General features: G+C 45.6%; 1 protein-coding gene across 6 annotated transcripts in view; it reads left to right on the top strand.

Moving 5' to 3' along the window:
* The window catches only part of LOC110534017 (spectrin beta chain, non-erythrocytic 1), a 95,806-nt gene that overhangs the window by 51,963 nt on the left and 16,971 nt on the right, over window positions 1-26,872 (top strand). For all 6 annotated transcript variants that reach the window (XM_090186792.1, XM_036990413.2, XM_036990411.2 and 3 more), the window contains 10 exons: window positions 16,106-16,257; window positions 16,520-16,693; window positions 20,124-20,215; window positions 20,627-20,707; window positions 21,763-21,878; window positions 24,488-24,600; window positions 24,675-24,862; window positions 25,010-25,127; window positions 25,430-25,588; window positions 25,961-26,263. In XM_090186792.1, the coding sequence (XP_090042918.1) occupies window positions 16,106-16,257; window positions 16,520-16,693; window positions 20,124-20,215; window positions 20,627-20,707; window positions 21,763-21,878; window positions 24,488-24,600; window positions 24,675-24,862; window positions 25,010-25,127; window positions 25,430-25,588; window positions 25,961-26,263 (1,496 nt within the window). The remainder of the gene's footprint in view (window positions 1-16,105; window positions 16,258-16,519; window positions 16,694-20,123; window positions 20,216-20,626; window positions 20,708-21,762; window positions 21,879-24,487; window positions 24,601-24,674; window positions 24,863-25,009; window positions 25,128-25,429; window positions 25,589-25,960; window positions 26,264-26,872) is intronic.

Here is a 26,872-nt window from a genome sequence, read left to right as displayed (position 1 = left end):
TTCGATTTTCATAAAAGCAAGCCAGGACTGATGGTTTAGTTAGCTAAACTAGCAAGTCTGGTTGGTTACCAAGGGAACTACTGTCACTATCTAGTAAACTTGCTAGCTACTTCAGTGGACGTTGAACACATTTCTAGCGGCAGTGTGTTTTAAGTTATGGCCATGGTATAAAATGGATAGTCAACTTGTGGCTCATTGCGTTCTCTGGAAAATAATGCAACTCCGTGGAAGGTCAGTTCAACTCCGTTAGCGTGTCTTGGAACACACCTTCCACGTCATTCCTTATTTTCCATAGAACGCGTAGCCTCTTTATTATCCCTTACTTATTTTATAGTATTTTTTTTCCTGCGTGTGGGTGGGTGGGTGGCTGGCTGGGCCAGTGTTAATGATTACCCTGGCTCTAGACTCTAATCACAGGCTGTATTGCTTGAGGGAGCTGGCTGAGAAATGGATCCGTAAGCCCAGTTTAGCGTTGAATTACAGAGCTGAAGGAGCAGCGTCTGACTGCACTAGCAGTGCCCTTTTGATGAGGGTATTACTCATGCGCAGTGCAGGCACACACACACTAATAAACAAACCAACATACGGTAGGCCAATTGTCACCTTGCTTACTCCTCTCACACATTCACACTCCTGGCCTAATAAAAACTCTTCCTACGGTAGGTATTGATCACGTTTATGCTCCGTTTACATTACACTGTTATCTAGAGCGGATTACAAGTAAAGGTACATGTTTAATTCCGAGTTGAACATCCACATGAATACAGAATAACAAGCAAACGCATCCGAAAGTAAATGTCACTACGCCGAACGTCATTACAATAAACAGAATTGAAATTCAAATAAATGCAGAATAAAGCCTCTAGCAAACCGATGGCATCAGTGGAACATTATGTTGTGGTCGTATCTGTCTACATAAATAATAGACAGATTCTTTCTCTCTAGGTACTAGAGCTGAATTTATAAGTCTGGCTCAGAGAGGGCTGTCAGGTAGTGGGGGTGTTTGTAGTGCCCTTGGGCCTTGGACAGGATCCCCATAATAATCCTGTATCAGTAGGTGAGTGTGTGACAAAAGGCCGTAAAGGCAGGCAGGCAGAATGACTGACTGATGCCGGTAGTTTCCTCATTCTTTCTCAGGACGAGGTGACTGGAGGCGCTGGTGCTGGTTACTCAAGCAGGCAGCCCAGTGGTGGTGATACGAGGGAGGGCAGACTTTACAGGGTCAGAGGTAGTGCTGTGGCGGTCATGACATTTTGTCAGCCGGTGATTGTCAAGCAAATAACTGTCTCACGGTAATTGACCGTTAATTAACATAAACACATTTAGCATCTCCTGGCTTCCACGCAGCCTACAAGCCACTGATGTTGACTTTTGGAACATCTACATGTTAAGAAATCCATGTAATATAGCCTACACCTTCACAATAAATCATTTATTTATTTTAGACAGGTCTAAAGAAGCATGATGTATTTTTATTTCAGAACAGAATAGCATACTTTTAGTTGTCCTGATCTGGCTATACCAAATGGCTGTGGGCTACACTAGTTCATTTAGCAGATAAGATTTGCTTAGAATGTATTATTATTTTATAGTATGAAGAATACAATTGAACGAACGATTTGAGGGAGTGCGCACGTGTGGCCATTCTTGTGGTGTTCGGTTAACAAATATATATTTTTTTTATGCTTAATTTGGAGTTAATGTAACTTTAGTTCTACAAACGTTGGGCTATATGTTTTTTGATTTTTAATACATTGTAAGGCTGCATGATGCGACCCCTAATGATGATTTGAAAAAGCTCTGCTTTGTTTCTTTGCGCAGGATGTACACACTTTATCAGTCTCGCAATCATTCACAATTTGACAAGCACTTGATAATGCCTTGAATTTCACGGTGGCATCCCCTTTGTGTGACCGTAATGCACCCTAAAAAAGATTGGGCCTTTCTCACAGGCTACAAGTGAAGACAGACACGTCGGGGATGCAACTGCGTGCATCCTTATCCAATTCCAAGGTGCGTATTGAAGATATTGGAAGAGCTGTCCACATTTGACTTTTCATCAGCCAACAAGATGAGTAGGCCTAACGAACAAAAGCAAAAGCACTAGCCTATGTCAATCTACTATCCCCCATAGTACAACAGACTACCTATTTTGTGCAATAAATAAATATTCCAAACATAGTCTGGGACAGTTGTAGGATGGTTTACACCGTTCCAAATGGTCAGAAAAAATATAGTTTTGTGATCTAACAGCAACTGTTGGCACACATAATACTCAAGAAATGCTTGATCCTACAGTATATATCTGCAGTAGTCTCCACAACTAAGTCAAATGTCTTCCACAGAACTGACTTCCCCTTTACCTCCTGAGCAACCAGTAAACATACGCCCATTTTTAGTTTCTTTTTTTCACATCCTGCTTATCCATTTTGCTGTTGACATTATTGTGTTTGGACATTATCATATTATTTTATTATTTATATATATATATATATATATATATATATATATATATATATATATATATATATATTTGGACAATAAACACTTGCTGTGGTGCCTTTTCACTGCAGTAGGGAGGAGAGCGAGACCATGTGCGCCAGCCACACTGTCATTCCTTTTTTTAAGATAGTGTGGCCGTCGGTCTCTTTCTCAAGTCATTTTTGTCTCAATTATTTAATCGAACGGTGTGCTTGATCCAGCATCAGGCAAGCTCAGTGCATATGTAGTTCATTTTATTCAAACACATAGGGTGTGTCTATATATGGAAAAAATAAGTTAACATTTCGAACTCTTCTTTTTTTGTATTTTCGGGAGAGACGAAAGTCGAAAGTCATGCGTTCTCCGAAACACAACCCAACCAAGCCGCACTGCTTCTTAACACAGCGCGCATCCAACCCGGAAGCCAGCCGCACCAATGTGTCTGAGGAAACACCGTGCACCTGGTGACCTTGGTTAGTGCGCACTGTGCCCGGCCCACCACAGGAGTCGCTGTTGCGCGATGAGACAAGGATATCCCTACCGGCCAAACCCTCCCTAACAAGGACGACGCTAGGCCAATTGTGCATCGCCCCACGGACCTCCCAGTCGCGGCCGGCTGCGACAGAGCCTGGGCGCGAACCCAGAGTCTCTGGTGGCACAACTGGCGCTGCGATGCAGTGCCCTAGACCACTGCGCGACCTGGGAGGCCCCATTTCGAACTATCAATTGCTCGAAAGAACAGGATGACTCTCGGTCGACCAAAATTTGTTTTTAGTCAGGGACAGCCCTAACGTAAATCTATTCTACCATGTGGTTCTCCGATTTTTTTCCCTTCTAGTCAGTACTTGTTTTGTTTGTGGAGGAAAAGTAAATGTGGACTGTTCCAGCATTTTCAAATTGCATAAAATTACATGGCTGCAATGAATTTCCCGTGGAATATCGCAACAGCTAAATGACTGCAGCGGAGAAGAGATGACAGGAGGGGGAGTGGAAGGGGGAGAAGAAGACTCGAGAGTAATGATTAGCAGACGGCCAACACCAGGCAGCCTGGCCAGATGCTTGTTCATAAACCCTTGGTTATGTGCGGTGGGGAATGTTGTGAACCAATTCATCTGCAGAGAGCACTGGTCAGTGGTAGGAGGAAAACAGTAAACAGGAATGCATACACACAGGCATTATTCAGTTCTGACGAACTGCTCCTATTGTGTCTAGATATCTATTGCACCACGTTTGTAATCCTATGTCTCCCTCTGGCCAAAGCCCATTCTGTGTCCTGTCCTCAAGTTAGCCCTGTGGGAGCCATGAAGTGGTGGGAGGTGCCAGGTCTGGAGCAACACATCAGTCAGCAGAGATACCTGGCACAGGACTGTACCACTATATGTTCTACTGCACCTGCCGCTGCATGACTGACTGGAGAGACTAGAACTGATAAGCCATGACATGGAGTGGACTGTAGAATACAGGAGGATTACTTGTATGAAGGGGCAAAGGTGGACATGTTCAATTAGAGGCACAAGGGCAAAAAAACACATCAATCATCTCTCTGGTAGATGTGACGTAATCATCACTACTGGCACAGGGCTAAAGGACTGTTCTGACACAGAGAGCGTGTTGTGTATACAGTGCCTCAAGTTTGCTGTCAATATGGTGTGAAGACATTTTTGAAGTGACACCATCTTAGACAGTCATGATAATAGCAGACCCTGAAGTGTATGCCCTTGATGAAGATGCTAGAGATCAGTTAGTTAGTAGAGCTGCTGTCAAGCATCCAGACCCAGCATGTAATTCGCCATGAAGGCGGTCCTAAAGCGAGACCGCTTCATGTTCCATGCCAAGGAACCAGGGGGTAGGGAACTTTTCTCTTTTAAATGATACACCATATCAGTGCAGTCAAGCATCATGTTTTCAAGTGGACCCACTTCCTCAACAAGCCGTCAAAGGACCTGTTGCCCTCATCTATAACTGCCAACTGTCCTTGTCACGGCTTGTCATTATTTCCCCCTTCCACCATTGCTCTGACAGTAGATGACATACAGTAGTGAAAGGTCATGGCATACTCAAAGGGGTCAAACTGTATGTTAGGTAGGCTACATGTTACAATGCCGTCTACTGTAGCTACCTGCCAGGGAGGTTCACTATCTGCCCATCTGACCTGAAGTCTCAAGCCAAGGCTAAGCCTGCATGGGCCTCACAGACACAAGATTAACACTGGCTGCATTTCTGCCGGGATTACCTTCAGATCACCGTTCGTATCAGTGTTTCAGCACAGATACCATCCGATGTTGTTGGGGTTAAATTGGAGGGTAGCAGGTCGGACTCAAGAATGTTGTTTTTGTGTGACAAGATGGTGCTGATAAACAAGGTAGCGCTGTTTCTTTGCAGTACACTGAGTATACTAAACATTAGGAACAACACTGAGTTGCACACGCCCCTTTTCCCCGCAGAACAGCCTCAATTTGTCAGGGCATGGACTCTACAAGGTGTTAAAAGCGTTCCACTGGGATGCTGGCCCATGTTGACTCCAATGCTTCCCACCGTTGTGTCAAGTTGGCTGGATGTCCTTTGGGTGGTGGACCATTCTTGATGAACACAGGAATCTTTGGAGCGTGAGAAACCCAGCAGTGTTGCAGTGCTTGACACCAAACTGGTGCTACTGGCACCTACTACCATACCCCGTTCAAATGCACTTACATCTTTTGTCTTGCCCATTCACCCTCACGTACACAATCCCTGTCTCAAGTCTTAAAAATCCTTCTTCAACCTGTCTCCTCCCCTTCATCTACACTGATTTGAAGTGGGTTTAACAAGTGATATCAATAAGGGATCATTGCTTTAACCTGATCAGTCTGTCATGGAAAGAGCAGGTGTTCTTAAGTTTTGCATACTCAGTGTAAATACACTGAACAAAAATAAACGCAACATTTAAAGTGCTGTTCCCAAGTTTCATGAGTGGAAATAAGAGCCCAGAAATGTTCCAAACTCACAAAAAGTGTATTTCTCTCAAATTTGTTTACATCCCTTTTAGTGAACATTTCTCCTTTGCCAAGATAATCCATCCACCTGACAGGTGTGGCATATCAAGAAGCTGATTAAACAGCATGGTCATTACACATGTGCACCTTGTGCTGGGGACAATAAAAGGCCACTCTAAAATGTGCAGTTTTGTCACACAACACAATTCCACAATGTCTCAAGTTTTGAGGGAGCTTGCAATTGGCATGCTGACTGCAGGAATGTCCACCAGAGCTGTGGTCAGAGTTGAATGTTAATTTCTCTACTGTAAGCCACCTCCAACATCGTTTTAGAGAATTTGGCAGTACGTCCAACCGGCCTCAGTCGCAGACCACGTATTACTGCACTGTTTGTGCTTGAGAAACAACATTTTCACTGCAACTGCGATAACATCTGCAAATCTGTGTACACGCAACTCAAAATTAAGATGTTCTTAATGTTTTGTACATTCAGTTTACATACACACTTTATAATGCGTGTGAATACCATACACACTTTATAATGCGTGTGAATACCATACACACTTTATAGTGCGTGTGAATACCATACACACTTTATAGTGCGTGTGAATACCATACACACTTTATAGTGTGTGTGAATACCATACACACTTTATAGTGCGTGTGAATACCATACACACTTTATAGTGCGTGTGAATACCATACACACTTTATAGTGCGTGTGAATACCATACACACTTTATAGTGCGTGTGAATGCCATACACACTTTATAGTGCGTGTGAATGCCATACACACTTTATAGTGCGTGTGAATACCATACACACTTTATAGTGCGTGTGAATGCCATACACTTTGAATACAGATCATTTTGAGTCATTAAGACAGGACAGTGGTACACAGCTTTTACACAGCTGATGAAGTGCTTGTGTATGATGAGCAAACACAGCAGAGATGTGTGTATCCTCCTGACTGGGTCTGCTATTAGGAGACGTGGGACAGGGAAGGGTTGAGCCTGGTTTCTGTTAGCACCCTGTTACCACCTCCTCCGCAGGGCTGGGTGCTGTCACAACATGACCAGCATCAGGAGGAATGTGCCTCCCCCCCTCACCCTCCCTCCCAGCAGTGTAATCCACCTCAGGTGGCTCATTGACCAGGCTTCCTCTGCAGCGCCCCGGCTTACCTCTGGAAAGGTAACCGCACGCTCAGCTATGAGGGAAAACCACACGCTATTGTCTGGCTCTTGTTGTGTGAGAGAGAAGCAGCAGCGAGAGTGAAGCGGCTATTATTACTGGTTTGTTTTTTGGGAGCGCCAGGGCAGGTATGATCCCCAGAGGAGGTGGGTGGGGTGTATGTGACATGGCAGATGTTCTCACAAAGACCCATGACAAAAAAAGCACTGTCAGCGAGGCTGTGGCGTCCTATGAGGAAGAAATGCTATTTTCTGACATCTCTGAACTGTGGAAGCCATAGAGCCATTATTGTGGTGTAATGCCATATGTTTCTATCCCACCAGTGTTTACCTTGAGTCATTAGGAAGTGTGTGTGTCCATGACAACGGTGAGGGTTAAGAACCTTGTGGCTGGGCCTTGAGGAAGACCTCTCTATTCCTGACTCCAAGTCTCCCAGTACAGCTATTTCTACTCAACCTCATCTGTTTCCTTGAGTCAGGAATAGTGTCGGGAGATACAGTGCCTTGCGAAAGTATTCGGCCCCCTTGAACTTTGCAACCTTTTGCCACATTTCAGGCTTCAAACATAAACATATAAAACTGTATTTTTTTGTGAAGAATCAACAAGTGGGACACAATCATGAAGTGGAACGACATTTATTGGATATTTCAAACTTTTTTAACAAATCAAAAACTGAAAAATTGGGCGTGCAAAATTATTCAGCCCCTTTACTTTCAGTGCAGCAAACTCTCTCCAGAAGTTCAGTGAGGATCTCTGAATGATCCAATGTTGACCTAAATGACTAATGATGATAAATACAATCCACCTGTGTGTAATCAAGTCTCTGTATAAATGCACCTGCACTGTGATAGTCTCAGAGGTCCGTTAAAAGCGCAGAGAGCATCATGAAGAACAAGGAACACACCAGGCAGGTCCGAGATACTGTTGTGAAGAAGTTTAAAGCCGGATTTGGATACAAAAAGATTTCCCAAGCTTTAAACATCCCAAGGAGCACTGTGCAAGCGATAATATTGAAATGGAAGGAGTATCAGACCACTGCAAATCTACAAAGACCTGGCCGTCCCTCTAAACTTTCAGCTCATACAAGGAGAAGACTGATCATAGATGCAGCCAAGAGGCCCATGATCACTCTGGATGAACTGCAGAGATCTACAGCTGAGGTGGGAGACTCTGTCCATAGGACAACAATCAGTCGTATATTGCACAAATCTGGCCTTTATGGAAGAGTGGCAAGAAGAAAGCCATTTCTTAAAGATATCCATAAAAAGTGTCGTTTAAAGTTTGCCACAAGCCACCTGGGAGACACACCAAACATGTGGAAGAAGGTGCTCTGGTCAGATGAAACAAAAATTGAACTTTTTTGGCAACAATGCAAAACGTTATGTTTGGCGTAAAAGCAACACAGCTGAACACACCATCCCCACTGTCAAACATGGTGGTGGCAGCATCATGGTTTGGGCCTGCTTTTCTTCAGCAGGGACAGGGAAGATGGTTAAAATTGATGGGAAGATGGATGGAGCCAAATACAGGACCATTCTGGAAGAAAACCTGATGGAGTCTGCAAAAGACCTGAGACTGGGATGGAGATTTGTCTTCCAACAAGACAATGATCCAAAACATAAAGCAAAATCTACAATGGAATGGTTCAAAAATAAACATATCCAGGTGTTAGACTGGCCAAGTCAAAGTCCAGACCTGAATCCAATCTAGAATCTGTGGAAAGAACTGAAAACTGCTGTTCACAAATGCTCTCCATCCAACCTCACTGAGCTCGAGCTGTTTTGCAAGGAGGAATGGGAAAACATTTCAGTCTCTCGATGTGCAAAACTGATAGAGACATACCCCAAGCGACTTACAGCTGTAATCGCAGCAAAAGGTGGCGCTACAAAGTATTAACTTAAGGGGGCTGAATAATTTTGCACGCCCAATTATTCAGTTTTTGATTTGTTAAAAAAGTTTGAAATATCCAATAAATGTCGTTCCACTTCATGATTGTGTCCCACTTGTTGTTGATTCTTCACAAAAAAATACAGTTTTATATATTTTTGTTTGAAGCCTGAAATGTGGCAAAAGGTCGCAAAGTTCAAGGGGGCCGAATACTTTCGCAAGGCACTGTAAGTCTTTCTGTTTCTAATGTTAATATGTGACTTTCCAGATTCTCTCTCTTTTGTGCTCTTCAGGATTTCAATCCTATGTGTCTTGATTTGATTAAGTTGTTGGGTGACTTATCCCCTGAGTTCAGAGGAGTTTCTTTGACTCCTGGCTCTGTTCAGAGAACACTGGGTTTTGGTTAAGTACAAGCAGTGGTGGGAAAAGTAAAGATACATTTTTTTAATAGAAAATGACTCAAGTGAAAGTAAAAGTCACCCAGTAAAATTATACTTGAGTGGAAGTCTAAAAAGTATTTGGTTTAAAATATACTTAAGTATCAAAAGTAAAAGTATAAATAATTTCAAATTCCTTATATTAAGCAAGCCAGATGGCACCATTTTCTTGTTTTTTATTTCCACTCCAACATTCAGACATCATTTACAAATGAAGCATGCGTGTTTTTAATGAGTCTGCCAGATCAGAGGCAGTAGGGATGACCAGGGATGTTCTCTGTTTAGTGAGTCCACCAGATCAGAGGCAGTAGGGATGACCAGGGATGTTCTCTGTTTAGTGAGTCCACCAGATCAGAGGCAGTAGGGATGACCAGGGAAGTTCTCTTGATAAGTGTGTGAATTTGACTATTTTCCTGTCCTGCTAAGCATTCAAAAGGTAACGAGCACGGTTGGGTGTCAAGGAAAATGTATGGAGTAAAAAGTACAATATTTTCTTAAGGAAAGTAGTCAAAAATATGAATAGTTAAGTACAGATACTCCCCAAAAAAGACTTTAGTTCTGTAAAGTATTTTTACTTTACACCACTGAGTACAAGGGTGGGTCTGTGACTGTTTTTCTATTCCATTCAAGTTCTGTGTTTGTGCGTAGATGCATACGTGTGTGCATACGTGTGTAAGTGCACTCAAATGCTTGTTTGTGTGTCAAGTCCAGGCCATAATCGTCCTTAAGCCGCAGATATTCGATCTGTGTGTTTTGATGGGCTTCTGCTGACTGACAATCACACAGCCAAGCCTATCTTTTATTTAACCTTCATTTAACTAGGTAAGTCTGTTTTAGAACAAATTATTATTTAACTAGGTAAGTCTGTTTTAGAACAAATTATTATTTAACTAGGTAAGTCTGTTTTAGAACAAATTATTATTTAACTAGGTAAGTCTGTTTTAGAACAAATGTATTATTTAACTTGGTAAGTCTGTTTTAGAACAAATTATTATTTAACTAGGTAAGTCTGTTTTAGAACAAATTATTATTTACAATGACAGCCTACCCCGACCAAACCCTAATCCGGGCGACGCTGGGCTAATTGTGTGCCGCCCTGTGGGACTCCCAATCGAGGCCGGTTGTGATACAGCCTAGAATCGAACCAGGGTCTGTAGTGACGCCTCTAGCACTGACCTACAGTGCCTTAGACCGGTGTTCCACTCGGTAGCCCACTGTCCTACTCCTCTCAATCTTTGTCAAGCCTTCAGACACGCAGAAGACGGTGGGGAGACCGAGCAGGAGAGTAAGTTGTACCTCCATTGTTACACAAGCCTATGAAACCCAACACTCATTCACCTAAGCCAGGGGCTTCTCAAGGGTACTAACTTAGGAGAGGAAAGAAGATGCTTTTGCGGCTGGAAAATGTCACCTCGAACTGTCATTATTCACACCTGAATTAGAGTGAGTTATAGCAGCCGGAGGGTTTTTAGACTGATGTGTGGACATGTCTCATAGTCTGTCATTCCTGTGTCTTTGCTTCTGGTGCCCCGGGAGATGAGGAGGCAGTGGACTAGCATTTCTAATGCTTTTTATCCAGATTCAATCCCAAACGTATCACACTCCTGTTACTCATCCTTGTCATTTAGTTTTTCTGGCTGAAAAGTCATTCAACAATAGAGATGCTTTTACCACCAATTTGTTTTAGTTTTTAGGGGGGGGGGGGTGCTCACGAGACACTAATTTGTTCCATGGCTATCTGTCTCTGCAATCTAGCTGAAGGGTGTGGTTGCCACTGTCATCTTCTTTCCACAGTCATGAGCTCCTTGGAGGAACACTGTGTTTGTTGGGAGATGGTGATGATGAAACATTTATTTCTGTCGTTGTCCCTTCGGCTTGTTTATTGCAAAGTCTGTAACGCAGGAAAAGGTGCAGTTTTCCTTTCACAACAGCAACGGTCTCGCTTCATTCAGTATAGAGCCTTGACAAGAACCTACTCAGTCTGTCCAGGATTCTACGATATAATTTTTATTTTGTAATTCCCCGCATATTATGCAAGAGCTTGCAAATTTGACCAATCACCGCATAAAACGGTCAAATCATCAATGTTATCGCATAAAACGCGCCCATCACCACAGTACAAAAAGAAGGCTCGCAATTTCAATCACTGCAATTTTCCCCCTCAGGTGACTGAAAAGATTTGGCATGGGTCCCCGGATCCTCAAAAAGTTCTACAGCTGCACCATCGAGAGCATCCTGGCTCTCGATGAAACCTGAAACCTAGAGAGGAACCAGGCTATGAGGGGTGGCCAGTCCTCTTCTGGCTGTGCCGGGTAGAGATTATAACAGAACGTGACCAAGTTGTTCAAATGTTCATAGATGACCAGCAGTGGTTGTAGAGGGTGAAACAGGTCAGCACCTCAGGAGTAAATGTTAGTTGGCTTTTCATAGCCGATCATTCAGAGTATCTCTACCGCTCCTGCTGTCTCTAGTTGAAAACAGCAGGTTTGGGACATGTAGCACGTCCGGTGAACAGGTCAGGGTTCCATAGCCGCAGGCAGAACAGTTGAAACTGGAGCAGCAGCACGACCAGGTGGACTGGGGACAGCAAGGGGTCATCAGGCCAGGTAGTCCTGAGGCATGGTCCTAGGGCTCAGGTCCTCCAAGAGAGAGAGAAAGAGAGCATTAGAGAGAGCATACTTAAATTCACACAGGACACCGGATAAGACAGGAGAAATACTCCAGATATAACAGACTGACCCTAGCCCCCCGACACACAAACTATTGCAACATAAATACTGAGACTCCAGTCGCCCAAGTCATAGACTGTTCTCTCTGCTACCACACAGCAAGCAGTACCAGTGCCAAGTCTAGGACCAAAAGGCTCCTTAACAGCTTCTACCCCCAAGCCATAAGACTGCTGAACAATTAATCAAATGGCCACCTGACTATTTACATTGCCCCCCTTAACTGGCCAGCAGTGTACCGAGTCCAGATGGAGTGGCCATCCTCTGTTTTGATATTCAGACAGTCGTTGTTTCTGACCCATCCCCCTGAGAGAGGCTGTAATGCTGTTGGCTGGAATGATTCATGTTTTTAATTTCCTTCTTTCTAGGACACTTTATAACATTCATTTACCACTCACTCTACTGCAGCACACCTCTGGGCAACACCTTTAGTATGTTTTAGCTGTTTGGATATGACTTCTGTATCAGTATCACAGTTAGACAGTAATATATTATCCACCCAGACCATGGAACATATTAATTTATGATGGCCATTCTACTGGAACACTCCTGTGAATAATTCAATTTTGAAAGTGGTCTAAGGCACGACATCTCGGTGCTTGAGGCGTCACTGCAGACCCAGGTTCAATCCCAGGCTGTGTCACATCCGGCTGTGACTGGGAATCCCATAGGGTGGCGCACAATTGGCCCAGTGTCATTGGGGGAGGGTTTGGCCGGGGCGGGGGGGGCTTTACTTGGCTCATCGCGCTCTAGCGACTCCTTGTGGCTGGCCAGGCGCCTGCAGTCTGATTTCAACAAGATCGAAATTGGGGAGAAAAAGGGGGTGAAATACCAACAAAATAGAAATGTGAAGAAAGACTCTTCCTCACTTTGTTTGAAGGTGATTAGCTCACAAGGAGCATTTATTTGAACTGATTGTTCCCATTTGAGTGTGTGTATAGTACTGTGCCCAGTTTCTAGCTGTTGACAGCTGCACACCATTTTGCATTGCAAAGCAGCCCTTTCCTGACAAAACAGGTCACCACTGGCACTGCATTGCATTGCACACGTGGCCCTTCTCTCGCTCTGTGCTCTGACTCTGAGTGTTTTCGGCCCCAACCTGACCGTTGTATTTCACAGTGACCTTGTTTAGATCTCTCTGCAGAGTACATTCATGTCCACCATTTCAAGTTTTCACCTTCTGAGCTGTGGATAGTTTGTTCTATCAACACGCAGGGGATTTATAGGAATGGCACTTGGAACAGCCGATCATCATGTACTGAGGTGAAGTGAAGGCCACTGTCTGTCTGTTCCACTCCAGCCAGGCTTGGCCCAGGACCCTGAAGCTGTCAAGTTTGCCAGGCACAGACTCAGTCCGGGAGGGAGAGGTTATCCTCTCCTTTTTGTGCTAGATAACAACCACTGGTTCTGGTCACACACACGCAGGCACGCACACTCGAGCCCCCCGAAGATCTCTTCCCAAGTCCCAGATAACTTGAGCAAGTGTTCTGTTGCATGAGCAGCCAGATTCACAGCCGTGGAATTCCATTTATTTGTTAATTGCTCTCTTTATCTCGTGTTTAACAATTTATGGACGTCAAACATCCCATTATAATCCCAGCCCGTCAAACAGTGACATACTGCTGCGCTTCCCCTGTACCCCCTAGCCATGTTTCTAGAGGGAGAAGTAACATTTCAGTCCTTGTCAGGTGTAGTAGAGGGGTACAGGGGAGGTCAGAGCTGCTTCACAGGGGTCACAGGTCAAGCTCAGAGGGGTTTAAGGGAATTTATTTGGGGCGAGCTGGAGCAGATTTCCTCGTCAACAACCAGAAGGGCAGAGGGTCACGCTGGGGATATTTGGTTATTACTTTGTAGCGAAAGAAAAATAGAGAGAGACATTCCAGAATGGGTCCATTTTTATTTGGTGTCCTGGGATCAAGTTGACATGGGACAGTCAACGTTTCAGTTGTGTTTTGTCTCGTGTGGCTCCAGGGCGGCGACTCGCTGAACTGGTTTCTTACTAAGCTCTCCCCCCTCAGATAAGACGTTTAGCACGTCGCCATGGGACGCGCTCATTAAATAGGGGTTCCGTTAGATGGAATGGTCCGCCATTATCGCTTGGGCTTTCCTGTATCTGGTCTGATGAGAGCAAACCTCAGTCTGTCTCATTAGAAGTAATCCTGCTTACTGTAGAACCCAACAATTACATCCAACAATAGGCTGCTGCTTAGACTGGCGAGGAGCTTCTATTACACTCCGCAGCAGAGCCTTTGGGCATATTAATTATATATCTACTATGACATGGTTTAAAAGATACGTTTGGAGTATTTGACGTGTGGTTTTTCTTGAAGTTTGTTTTGTAAGAGTGTAGAGTCATGTTTATCGAGTTAGCCAGGCCTAACTCATTATGCCAACCTCCTTCTACCCTCCATAAATAAAACCGCTGCCACGGCCAGACTCTCTGAGATGGTATTTGATGAGTACATGTAGAGCGTTTCAAGTTGAAAACTTGCCTCCTTCCCTAAACGGGTACACCCATGCCTCACTCCATCCTACTGTCACCCAAACGGAGCTGGCAAGTCTGCAGGCTGTCATCTCGGAGTGACCTGCTGCTGCCTGCCTTTCAATGTCCCTCCCTCTCGCCGCCACCCTCCTCCTCTCCTGAAAAAAACCCATTAGCGTTTGATTGAAAGGATCCTCAGCAGGGATAGGGGGGCTTCCTTAAACCTTGTAAAGTGGCCACCTAATCCTTCAAGTACTGCCATAAATCAGCTCAGGAAAACCATCACTCTGCCATGCAGCCAGCTGCTCCCCGGCCCGGTCGCTGTGCCTGTCATCGGGCAGGGCACCAGCTGGCCACTGGCAACGTGGTGCTGCCTATCTCTGACCCTCGCCCCAGTGTAGGGAGCTGTTAGCCTGGACCCAGGTGGGGCACAGCTCAGCCTAATGGACCTCCTGCTCCAGGGGTGGGTGAGGCGTGAGACAGCAGGGTAGCGTCCTGGCCAGATGGAGAACTAGCTTCCTCGTCATTTAGCCCCTAGTCACAATGTGACATAACTTTGCCTTGAGGAGAGGTTTTCTGCCAGACAACCTGAGCCTAGGTCACAAGGAACATGGTCAATTAGCATGAGGAGTGTATATCACACATGAGACATCTCACCCGGAGCTTTCCCTTCTGTGTCTCACACAAATTCTCTCTCACATGGACATCCATTTCACTGGGTCTTGGAGATGGTTTCCGTAACAACGTGAAACGCAGCAGCGTGGCTTTGGTTTTTATACACATAGTGAATTTTAAGATTGTGAAGCCATTACTTTTTTCCTGTTAGGATTTGAAGAGGCTTTCATCTTCACCTTAATTACTACAGTCAATTTCACACGACTTCAGAAGTCATCTGCTTTTTTACCTCGCAGCCGCAGGATAGATAGTCTGATTTTATTCCGTTGTGTCTACATTTTATAGTTTTTGTTTGGACAGTTAATTGTGTCCCATGATGAAATCGTAAAAGGGATTGTGGATCTGTCTCCGTCTGTTCGTTTCTTACATAAGTCACCTGCGATATCTCAGACACAGCTGGCCCAATTTTGACAAAACTTGGATGAATTATGCATCTTTCCATAGAGATCTGGCATTTATTTGCCCTAGGCGGAAGCTATAGTAATTGCCAGAAATGTGTTACACGCAATATCTGTTGACCCAAGGGGGGGGGGGTTTGCCTTGTTTATTACGTGTGTGGGGTCCCATAGCTACTAGATCTAGCTCACACAGACCATGTGACCTAGAATTGAGGTCACCTTGTTTTGGAGGCAGGTTCGGAGTTTTACTCCTCCTGCTCCATATCTCTGCCACTGCTTCATGGCTTCCCCTTTATCTTCCTGGAACGTTCTAGTGACGTGTTCTCCTTTTTTAAAACCCAACGCATTTCATCCCGTCTTCCTTGACCCTCCTTCACCCAGGGTCTGTGTTTGTTTTAGCCACATTGTGAGCCGTTAGCGTGGCTGTTCAAGGCCGGTCTCCCATCCAGACTGTCCCAGGCCGCGTCAGCAGCCCAGTCACGTAGGTTCAGTTAGGGGCCTAAAGAACCTTCTGCTAAAGCTGTCTGTCAACTCGACGATCCCAATGACCTAGTGGCATAGCTTATCTGTGAAATGAAGTGCTGCGTACCGGAGCTCAGGTACCCATGAGTTACTGACCCTGTCACCAGTCTCGGGTGATTCAGGCTTTTGAATGGCCTTATACGACTACATCAGTGTTTGTCTTGCGAAAAATTGCATCCCCTCTATGCATTTGCCTGACAGTATTGGACGTAGGTTATTACAAAGCAATGAATGACTTCACACTTGCTTCCCAGTCACTATGAGCTGGCTTAGGATTGGTTTACCCCCCCCCCCCCCGCTGTAACCCACCGTTCCCCTCTGCTCTCCTCTCCAGATGAGCGCGAAGCGGTGCAGAAGAAAACCTTCACTAAGTGGGTGAACTCTCACCTGGGCCGTGTGACGTGCCGCATCGGGGACCTGTACACTGACCTGAGAGATGGACGCATGCTCATCCGCCTGCTGGAGGTGCTGTCAGGAGAACAGCTGGTCAGTAACTCCCTCCGTCCTCCTAACTCTGACTCCTGACCCTAAGCCTGACCTTAACCCTGACCCATCACTCATGACTCACCTTGTTGGTCCTGAACAAACCCCTCTCTCATTCCTTCATTCTTTTCCTCATTTGAGCCATCCACCCTGCTTAACATGACATCTGTCTTCATTCCTGTACGCCCTTCCTCTCCCTCTCTGTTATCCATGTCTCTTTCCAGCACTCTCTCACACAACCTGACTCTCCCCCGTTTCTCTCCAGCCGAAGCCCACCAAGGGGCGTATGCGTATCCACTGCCTGGAGAATGTGGACAAGGCCCTGCAGTTCCTCAAGGAGCAGAAGGTCCACCTGGAGAACATGGGCTCTCACGACATCGTGGACGGGAACCACCGCCTCACCCTGGGTCTCATCTGGACCATCATCCTCCGCTTCCAGGTACCGTGTGAATCCTTGTAATGTTCTATACAATGCCTTTCTGTATGCCTTTCTAGAGAGTAGAAGGTGCATGTGAATATTACCCCCCCCACCCCCCCCTCGGCCAGTACTGCCCTGTTCCTCACCTCCACCACTCTTCCTAGTCCTATCATGTTCCTTACCCCCACCTTGGGCACCCCACCCTGCCAAGTCCTGTCCTATTCCTCTACCCCACCTGGGTCACCTCACCCAGTCCTGTCCTATTCCTCTACCCCACCCTGCCCAGTCCTGTCCTATTCCTCTACCCCACCTGGGTCACCCCACCCTGCCCAGTCCTGTCCTATTCCTCTACCCCACCTGGGTCACCTCGTCCTGTCCTATTCCTCTACCCCACCTGGGTCACCTCGTCCTGTCCTATTCCTCTACCCCACCTGGGTCACCTCGCCCAGTCCTGTCCTATTCCTCTACCCCACCTGGGTCACCCCACCCTGCCCAGTCCTGTCCTATTCCTCTACCCCACCTGGGTCACCTCGCCCAGTCCTGTCCTATTCCTCTACCCCACCTGGGTCACCCCACCCTGCCCAGTCCTGTCCTATTCCTCTACCCCAGCTGGGTCACCTCGTCCTGTCCTATTCCTCTACCCCACCTGGGTCACCTCGTCCTGTCCTATTCCTCTACCCCACCTGGGTCACCTCGTCCTGTCCTATTCCTCTACCCCACCTGGGTCACCTCTCCCAGTCCTGTCCTATTCCTCTACCCCACCTGGGTCACCTCTCCCAGTCCTGTCCTATTCCTCTACCCCACCTGGGTCACCTCGCCCAGTCCTGTCCTATTCCTCTACCCCACCTGGGTCACCTCGCCCAGTCCTGTCCTATTCCTCTACCTCACCTGGGTCACCCCACCCTGTCCTATTCCTCTACCCCACCTGGGTCACCTCGTCATGTCCTATTCCTCTACCTCACCTGGGTCACCCCACCCTGCCCAGTCATGTCCTATTCCTCTACCCCACCTGGGTCACCTCGCCCAGCCCTGTCCTATTCCTCTACCTCACCTGGGTCACCCCACCCTGCCCAGTCCTGTCCTATTCCTCTACCTCACCTGGGTCACCCCACCCTGCCCAGTCCTGTCCTATTCCTCTACCCCACCTGGGTCACCCCACCCTGCCCAGTCCTGTCCTATTCCTCTACCCCACCTGGGTCACCCCACCCTGCCCAGTCCTGTCCTATTCCTCTACCTCACCTGGGTCACCCCACCCTGCCCAGTCCTGTCCTATTCCTCTACCCCACCTGGGTCACCCCACCCTGCCCAGTCCTGTTTTATTCCTCAACCCCAACTGTTATGGAATGCTCTTCCACCAAAGGTTACTCAGGCAAAATATATTATTATGTATACAGTTGAAGTCGGAAGTTTTACATACACTTAGGTTGGAGTCATTAAAACTAGTTTTTCCACAAATTTCTTGTTAACAAACTATAGTTTTGGCAAGTTGGTTAGGACATCCACTTTGTGCATGACACAAGTCATTTTTCCAACAGTTGTTTACAGACAGATTATTTCACTTATAATTCACAGTATCACAATTCCAGTGGATCAGCAGTTTACATACACTAGGTTGACTGCCTTTAAACAGCTTGGAACATTCCGGAAAATGATGTCATGACTTTAGAAGCTTCTGATAAGCTAATTGACATCATTTGAGTCAATTGGAGGTGTACCTGTGGATGTATTTCAAGGCCTACCTTCAAACTCAGTGCCTCTTTGCTTGACATCATGGGGAAATCAAAAGAAATCAGCCAAGACCTCAGAAAGAAATTGTAGACCTCCACAAGTCTGGTTCATCCTTGGGAGCAATTTCCAAATGCCTGAAGGTACGACGTTCAGCTGTACAAACAATAGTACGCAAGTATAAACACCATGGGACCACACAGCCTTCATACCGGTCAGGAAGGAGACTTGTTCTGTCTTCTAGAGATGAACGTACTTTGGTGCGAAAAGTGCAAATCAATCCCAGAACAACAGCAAAGGACCTTGTGAATATGCTGGAGGAAACGAGCCACTGCTCCAAAACCGACATAAAAAAACAAAGCTACAGTTTGCAACTGCACATGGGGACAAACATCATACTTTTGGAGAAATGTCCTCTAGTTGGATAAAACAAAAATAGAACTGTTTGGCCATAATGACCATCGTTATGTTTAGAGGAAAAGGGGGAGGCTTGCAAGCCGAAGAACACCATCCCAACCGTGAAGCATGGGGGTGGCAGCTTCATGTTGTGGGGGTGCTTTGCTGCAGGAGGGACTGGTGCACTTCACAAAATAGATGGCATTATGAGGTAGGAAAATTATGTGGATATGTTGAAGCAACATCTCAAGACATCAGTCAGGAAGTTAAAGCTTGGTTGCAAATGGGTCTTCCAAATGGATAATGACCCCAATTATACTTCCAAAGTTGTGGCAAAATGGCTTAAGGACAACAAGGTCAATGTATTGCAGAGGCCATCACAAAGCCTGACCTCAATCCTATAGAACATTTGTGGGCAGAACTGAAAAAAAGTGTGTGCGAGCAAGGAGGCCTACAAACCTGACTCAGTTACACCAGCTCTGTCAGAAGGGAATGGGCCAAAATTCACCCAACTTATTGTGGGAAGCTTGTGAAAGGCTACCTGAAACGTTTGACCCAAGTTAAACAATTTAAAGGCAATTCTACCAAATACTAATTGAGTGTATGTAAACTTCTGACCCACTGGGAATGTAATGAAGGAAATGAAAGCTGAAATAAATAATTCTCTCTACTATTATTCTGACATTAAACATTCTTAAAATAAAGTGGTGATCCTAACTGACCTAAACAGGGAATTATTACTAGGATTAAATGTCAGGGATTGTGAAAAACTGAGTTTAAATGTATTTGGCAAAGGTGTATGTAAACGTCTGACTTCAACTGTATGTGAATAATGTGTAAATCGTATTTTTGTTGTCTCTTGGTGTCTTTCCTTTATTACTCTGTTTAATTTAACGGAATCCTATATTTTGTCTTCCTCTTCCGTACTTTGTCATGTATTTGTACAATTTATGTGGAGTTAATGGGGTCCCTAAGAAACGTAACTAAACCTCCATTCTGTTGTATTCTGGGACGACTGTGGTTTCAGATTATGTAAATATTCGAATTAAATTTCAGAGTTCAATTTCTTTCCTCTTCTTTAAAAAAAAAAAAGACATAATTACAAAAAAAAACTCAAATGAATCGGCCCTAATCTCTGCTCTCTTGTTAGACTGATTGGATTGTGATTTATCATCAAACCTAATACAAAGCTGCATGTAAGACTGATTTCAGTGAAGTCTTAATTTCCCAGAGAGCGAGAGAGAGAGAGAGAGAGAGAGAGAGAGAGCGAGAGCTGGCTGAAGTGTTAAGCAGGCAGTGTGTCTAAGAGAGTACTCTGCTCTGCTAACAGATCCAGGACATCAGTGTGGAGACTGAAGATAACAAGGAGAAGAAGTCTGCCAAAGAGGCCCTGCTTCTCTGGTGCCAGATGAAGACCGCTGGGTGAGAAGGGAGAGAGAAACTGGGGAGAGGGAGAGGGGGGAGCGAGACATGTTCAAGGATGTGCAAGCAATGTGAATGTATGATAGAAGTGAAATGATTTGAAGAACGTTGGGTTTCGAGAGCTTGGGACTATAAGGTTCAAAATGTAGATATTGACATAGCCTTGTTTTGTTCAGTGTTGTCCACTCTATATAGTACTTGAACTACCACGATTTATGTTCAGTTCAAAAGAACACAAGAAACATTTCTGACACCATTCAAACCAATTAGGGTTCGGCGATTGAAAGCCAATTATCTCAGAATCATATTTTTGCAGATGGAACCTTATCGTCCCAAGTCCTTGGTTTGTCAACATCAAAATAGCCTAGGTTCTGTGTCGATGATTAATGAGCTGTGACCTTGTCCCTGCAGGTACCCCAACGTCAACGTTCACAACTTCACCACCAGCTGGAGAGACGGCCTGGCGTTCAACGCCATCGTGCACAAACACAGGTCAACGCCCTTCCCCTCTGTCAATGTGGCCTGTCACACTGTATAAAATGCTTCAGTCACTCATTTCAACAGTAGGCGCTGACATTGTCCATCACCTGACACGCTTTCTGTGTGTTGTGATATAAATCAGTCTGTCCAATACCGTACGTAGCCTGTTGTACTTGCAGTGCGTTTGAGAAATGGGCTACCTGTTATGACACACAACCTCCCTGGGGTGACTGTATCCCCGTTCTCTATTTTGGGTTTGACCCTCTTTTCAAACCCTCTACAGTTTGGATAAGTGGATACAAATGAATTGGAATAAGTTGACCTAGATAACAGAAATAAAACCCACTGGTTTAGCATGCAAGGCAATGCCTGTTGACTCAACGCTGCCCACTGCTGGTGGCTCCTGCGTTACAGTGGGAGACGGGCCCCTAGAGCGACGGGCCTTTTAACATGACTACAACTCTAACAAATGGAAGACCATGTATTATTCTCATCATTGGCTCTTTATTTCTCAACTGAGGCTCAAAGTACGAGCAGATTTGAAATATGCTCTGAATGTGCTACAAGACAATCATGTCAGTTCTGTCACTGCCCTTTTTTTCTTATCTCATCCTATTCAAAGTGGAGCTGAGGGAGTGGAAGGGATGATTTAGAACTGCTCTGAAGAAACGTCGTCGTCGTCGACATGGTCCACAGTTACCGTAGAACTCACAGAATCATGGTGGCATGTTGATGAAGATGCTATCTGTCAGTCAATTGAAATACATTCATTAGGCCCTAGTCTATAGATTTCATATGACTGGGCAGAGGCGCAGCCATGCGTGGGCGTTGGAGGGCATAGGCCCACTGACTTGGCAGCTAGGCCCAGCCAATCAGATTGAGTTATTCCCCACAAAATGGCTTTATTACAGACAGATACTCCTCAGCACCCGTTACGTGGTAGTGAGGCCGGTTGGACGTACTGGCAAATTCTCTAAAATGACATGAGACCAACACTTGTTGGGTTTTATATTTTTGTTCAGTGTGCGATTCCTTTCATTAAAAGCGACACCTGTGTTCCCTTCCAGACCGGACGTGATTGAGTTTGACAGCCTGAAGCGTTCCAACGCCCACTACAACCTCCAGAATGCCTTCAACACGGCAGAGAATAAGCTGGGCCTCACCAAACTCCTGGACCCAGAAGGTGAGTAACGTCAGAGCTCTGAGACAGGACATGGGTTGAGCTGTGTGTGCCCTCTGCCTTCCCCCAATGGCTTATGGCCACCAAGACTGTGCTCCTGTCCTGTACTGGGATAGCTGGATGTGGTGTGTGGCGAGGGAGGATTACTGGAATGAATTAAAGCTTAAGTGAGAATAGGTGCCGTGTGGTCTGGCTGGACACGGGGCAGGGCTTAATGATGCCCTCTGACATCACAGAGGAAGTCCATACATGGTGAGGTGTTGGCAACGCTCCAGGGCCATCAATCAGGGCAGATTTAGAGAAGAGCACCGTGTGTTTAAGTTTTTAATTGACTGGGTTGAGATGGGAGTTTGTGTGGGCGACTGTGTGTGGGCGCGTCTGTCTGTGCGTGGGCGCGTCTGTCTGTGTGTGGGCTAGAGGTCGACCGATTATGATTTTTCGACGCCAGTACCGATTATTGGAGGACCAAAAAAAGCAGATACCGATTAATCGGCCGATTTTTAAAAACTTATATATATATATATATAAGTGGGAGAACTTGCACAATTGGTGGCTGACTAAATACTTTTTTGCCCCACTGTATATATTCACACACACACAATTTTGTAATGATGTCAATTTCAACAATACTGAATGAACAATTAACACTTTTATTTTAACTTAATACAATACATATGGGCTTTTGGATGGGTGTTCTTAAGATGATTCCACAGGTTGGTGGTATTTTTTGATTTAGCCGTTGCTGACCCCATGCTTACATCTTTATCACAAATAAGACACCTTGCTTTCCCTGGTGCCAATTCCATGTAATAGTCCCACACGGGTGCTCTGCTTTTCTCTGCCATCTGTAAAACACACACACACAGCTCTGAAGTGGCAATGATACTGGAGAGTCTGCTTAGGAGACAAATACTCTGCCATCTGTAAAACACACACACAGCTCTGAAGTGACAATGATACTGGAGAGTCTGCTTAGGGGACAAATACTCTCAACTGTTTGAATAAAAATAGAGTTTAAGTTACCTGTGATGAATGTTGAAAACAAAAACTGTAATTTCTATATGGAGGAAATCCTATTTTAATAATGGACATGGTAAGAATTGACGACCAAAGTGCTAGTCATAATTCCCATGACACCTTCTAGCAAAATCTGAAAAGCGGTTCTTTCATTAATTTATTCCATAGGATATTTTTAGATTCACTTAAAATAAGGTCTGTGTTTCGTGTAGGCTTACACCACCGTGACAATTGTATAACTGTGTAGATATCCATAGGACAAGGTAACTCTGATCAATATTGGTTAAATATAAGCGAAGATCTTTTTTTTTGTAGAGTGGATTTATGAAAATATGTTGACAAACGTTACTTTATCCTAGTGAGATTTACACGGGTATCAAAACGCAGAGGCGGTTTAAGCCTGAACGAAACACAGACCTTAAAGTAGATCAAGACATTCTCTATGGAAGACATGAACGGTAAAATAACGAAGGAACCCCTTTCAAGTTCAGCCGCAGGTTATTACAGGAATTATAACGTGTCGACTATTTCTCTCTAAACCATATACCTTTGACTATTACGAGCCGGCTGCTGCCTACTAGCCACCCCTCAGTCAGACTGCTCTATCAAATATCAAGTCATAGACTTGACTATAATAAACACACAGAAATACGAGCCTTAGGTCAAATCCGGAAACTATCACCTCGAAAACAAAAGGTTTATTCCGTTCCGTATTTTATCTAACGGGTGGCATCCCTAAGTCTAAATATTGCTGTTACATTGCACAACCTTTAATGTTATGTCGTAATTACGTAAAATTCTGGCAAATTAGTTCGCAACGAGCCAGGCTGCCCAAACTGTTGCATATACCCTGACTGCTTGCAATGAACGCAAGAGAAGTGACACAATTTCACCTGGTTAATATTGCCTGCTAACCTTTCTTTTAGCTAAATATGCAGGTTTAAAAATATATACTTGTGTATTGATTTTAAGAAAGGCATTGATTTTTATTGTTAAGTACACATTGGAGCAACGACAGTCATTGATTGATTGATTTTATAAGATAAGTTTAATGCTAGCTAGCAACTTACCTTGGCTTACTGCATTCGCGTAACAGGCAGGCTCCTCGTGAGGCAGGTGGTTAGAGCGTTGGACAAGTTAACTGTAAGGTTGCAAGATTTGCCTAGTTAAATAAAGATTAAATTACGGTGTAAAAAAAAAAAAAAAAAAAATTGGCACCCAAAAATACCGATTTCCGATTGTTGAAATCGGCCCTAATTAATCGGTCGCCCTCTAGTGTGGGCACGTCTGTCTGTCTGTCTGTGTGTGTCGTGTGTCTGTCTGTGTCTCTGTGTATGTCTGTCTGTGCGTGTGTCTGTGTGTGTGTCTCTGTGTGCGTGTGTATCTGTGTGTATGTGTGTGTCTCTGTGTATGTCTGTCTGTGCGTGTGTCTGTGTGTGTGTGTCTGTGCGTGTGTATCTGTGTGTATGTGTGTCTGTGTCTGTCTGTCTGTCTGTCTGCATGCAGAAGTGTGTGGAGAGGAAATGTGGAGCACAGTGAAAGGATCAAGTGTAAATTAACTTCAGTGCTGAAGTAGTGCATGTCTCTCTTTCCAGATGTCAACGTTGACCAGCCGGATGAGAAGTCCATTATCACCTACGTGGCCACCTACTACCACTACTTCTCCAAGATGAAGGCCCTGGCTGTGGAGGGCAAGAGGGTTGGAAAGGTGGGGTACAACGGCTGTGTGTGTGGGCTTGTTACTGTTCTTGGGGCCCATCTTACCCCTTCTCTCCCTCCCAGGTGCTGGACTATGCCATTGAGGCTGACCAGCTGGTTGGGAACTATGAGAGTCTGGCGTCAGAGCTGCTGCAGTGGATCGAGCAGACCATTCTGACCCTGAACGACCGGCAGCTGGCCAACTCCCTGAGCGCCGTGCAGAACCAGCTGCAAGCCTTCAACACCTACCGCACCGTGGAGAAACCCCCTAAGTAAGACGGGGATACACCGCTGGGGGGGAATTTAAGAACTGGGATGATGTTCTAGATTAGAACATAAATCTCAGCAGGTTGGAATCATAACTGCACGTATTCCATGGTAGGTTAGGTGTCTGACCTGGCTGTGTTGGTGTTCCTCAGGTTCACAGAGAAAGGCAACCTGGAGGTGCTGCTGTTCACCATTCAGAGCAAGATGAGAGCCAACAACCAGAAGGTGTACATGCCCAGAGAGGGCAAGCTCATCTCTGACATCAACAAGGTATCACTGTCACTCTGTTGTCCACCCAATGGCAAGAAGTTTCAACAGAACAAATTTTTAGGCCCCTCCCCGTTTGTTCCATTTGCTTCCGTTTGGGGTTCTGTTTGGTTCCTAATGAATACACCCCTCCGGTGACACTGATGCCTTGTAACAAGGTGCAGTTACTCCCTGTTTAAATGCATGACTAGAGTAGAACGTTTAATAAACACCAGTTGACCCTACAGCCAGCCGTCTAGGATCATGAATAACACCCCTGGTTTAAGAGACACCCCCGACTTGCTGTGTTCTGATTGGCTCTGCAGGCGTGGGAGCGCCTAGAGAAGGCGGAGCACGAGCGGGAGCTGGCGCTGAGGAACGAGCTGATTCGCCAGGAGAAGCTGGAGATGCTCGCCGCTCGTTTCGACCGCAAGGCCGCCATGAGGGAGACCTGGCTGAGCGAGAACCAGCGGCTCGTCTCTCAGGTAACACACACACACACACACACATATTCACTCCCCTGACCTTGAACTGGCAATGTGTTCCAACTGGGAAGGCAGGTGAGGAAGGATGGCGGTTATATTGTCTGTCTCTCAGTTGTCCACAGCCCAGAGTTAACTGTAATCGGAGGTGATGGTTGTGATGACTTTATTTTGATGGAGTGGACAGACGTCCTGCAGACAAGCCACTGTAATTATCTCAGTGAGGCAGGGGGGAGGGATTATATACGCTTGTTCAGTAGCTTTATCATAATTGCTACTGTCATAAGGTTATTCAACAGGCTACAGTTGTATGTACAGTACCAATGCACACGCTGACCACCTCTTCTCACCTCAAACTGTCCTCTTGTCCCTCAGGACAACTTTGGCGTGGACCTGGGAGCGGTGGACGCCGCGACTCGTAAACATGAGGCCATCGAGACGGACATCGGGGCGTACGGGGAGCGCGTGGCGGCCGTGGAGGCGGTGGCCAGGGAGCTGGAGGCGGAGAATTACCACGACGTGCGCCGTGTGCTGGCGAGGAGGGACAACGTGCTGCGACTGTGGGAGTATCTGAAGGAGCTGTTAGCCGCTCGCAGGGAGAGACTCAACGCACACCGTGACCTGCAGAGACTGCTGCAGGAGATGAGATCCATCATGGACTGGATGGGAGAGATGAAGGTACTGGAACATATCAACACACCCGATATTCTCCCAGTGTAGAAAATGCACACTTGGTCATGGTCATGCTGTACATCTCACACTATCAACCCTGCATGCCAGTCCAAACTCAAATGACTCCTTTCAAAAATGGCGGCTACTCCTGGGTGTGATGGGTTACAGAGGTCGACTGAGGTGGTCCTGACTGGGACAGTCTGACAGTGTATTCTTAGCTCTTCCCTTTCCCCTGCCTACCTTAAAGGGGATACTTCGGAATTTGGGCAATGAAGCCCTTTATCTACTTCCCCAGAGTCAGACAAACTCGCGGATACAATTTCTATGTCTCTGTGTCTGGTTTGAAGGAAGTTAGAGGTAGTATCGCGAGCCAAGGCTAACTGGCGTTACCCATAGACTTGGTCATTGCGCCTCAGAGAGATGGTATTGAGATTCAGAGAGCCTCACCTCATCAAAACCAAGTGAGCGCTCTGTTTTCTAAAGATAAAGTCTCACTTATCAGTCAGCACAAAAGCTGGCCCCTCATTTACAATATTGACGCTGTGACTTAATCTATATCTCTTAGTGACTGCTGCAGCTATGTCTTTTACTAATGCCCCCTGCCGTTCACATCTC

Source organism: Oncorhynchus mykiss, chromosome 10, assembly GCF_057628025.1.
Source record: "Oncorhynchus mykiss isolate SJ-2025 chromosome 10, ASM5762802v1, whole genome shotgun sequence".
NCBI lineage: Eukaryota > Metazoa > Chordata > Actinopteri > Salmoniformes > Salmonidae > Oncorhynchus > Oncorhynchus mykiss.
This window is presented reverse-complemented; position numbering and strand designations above follow the sequence as displayed.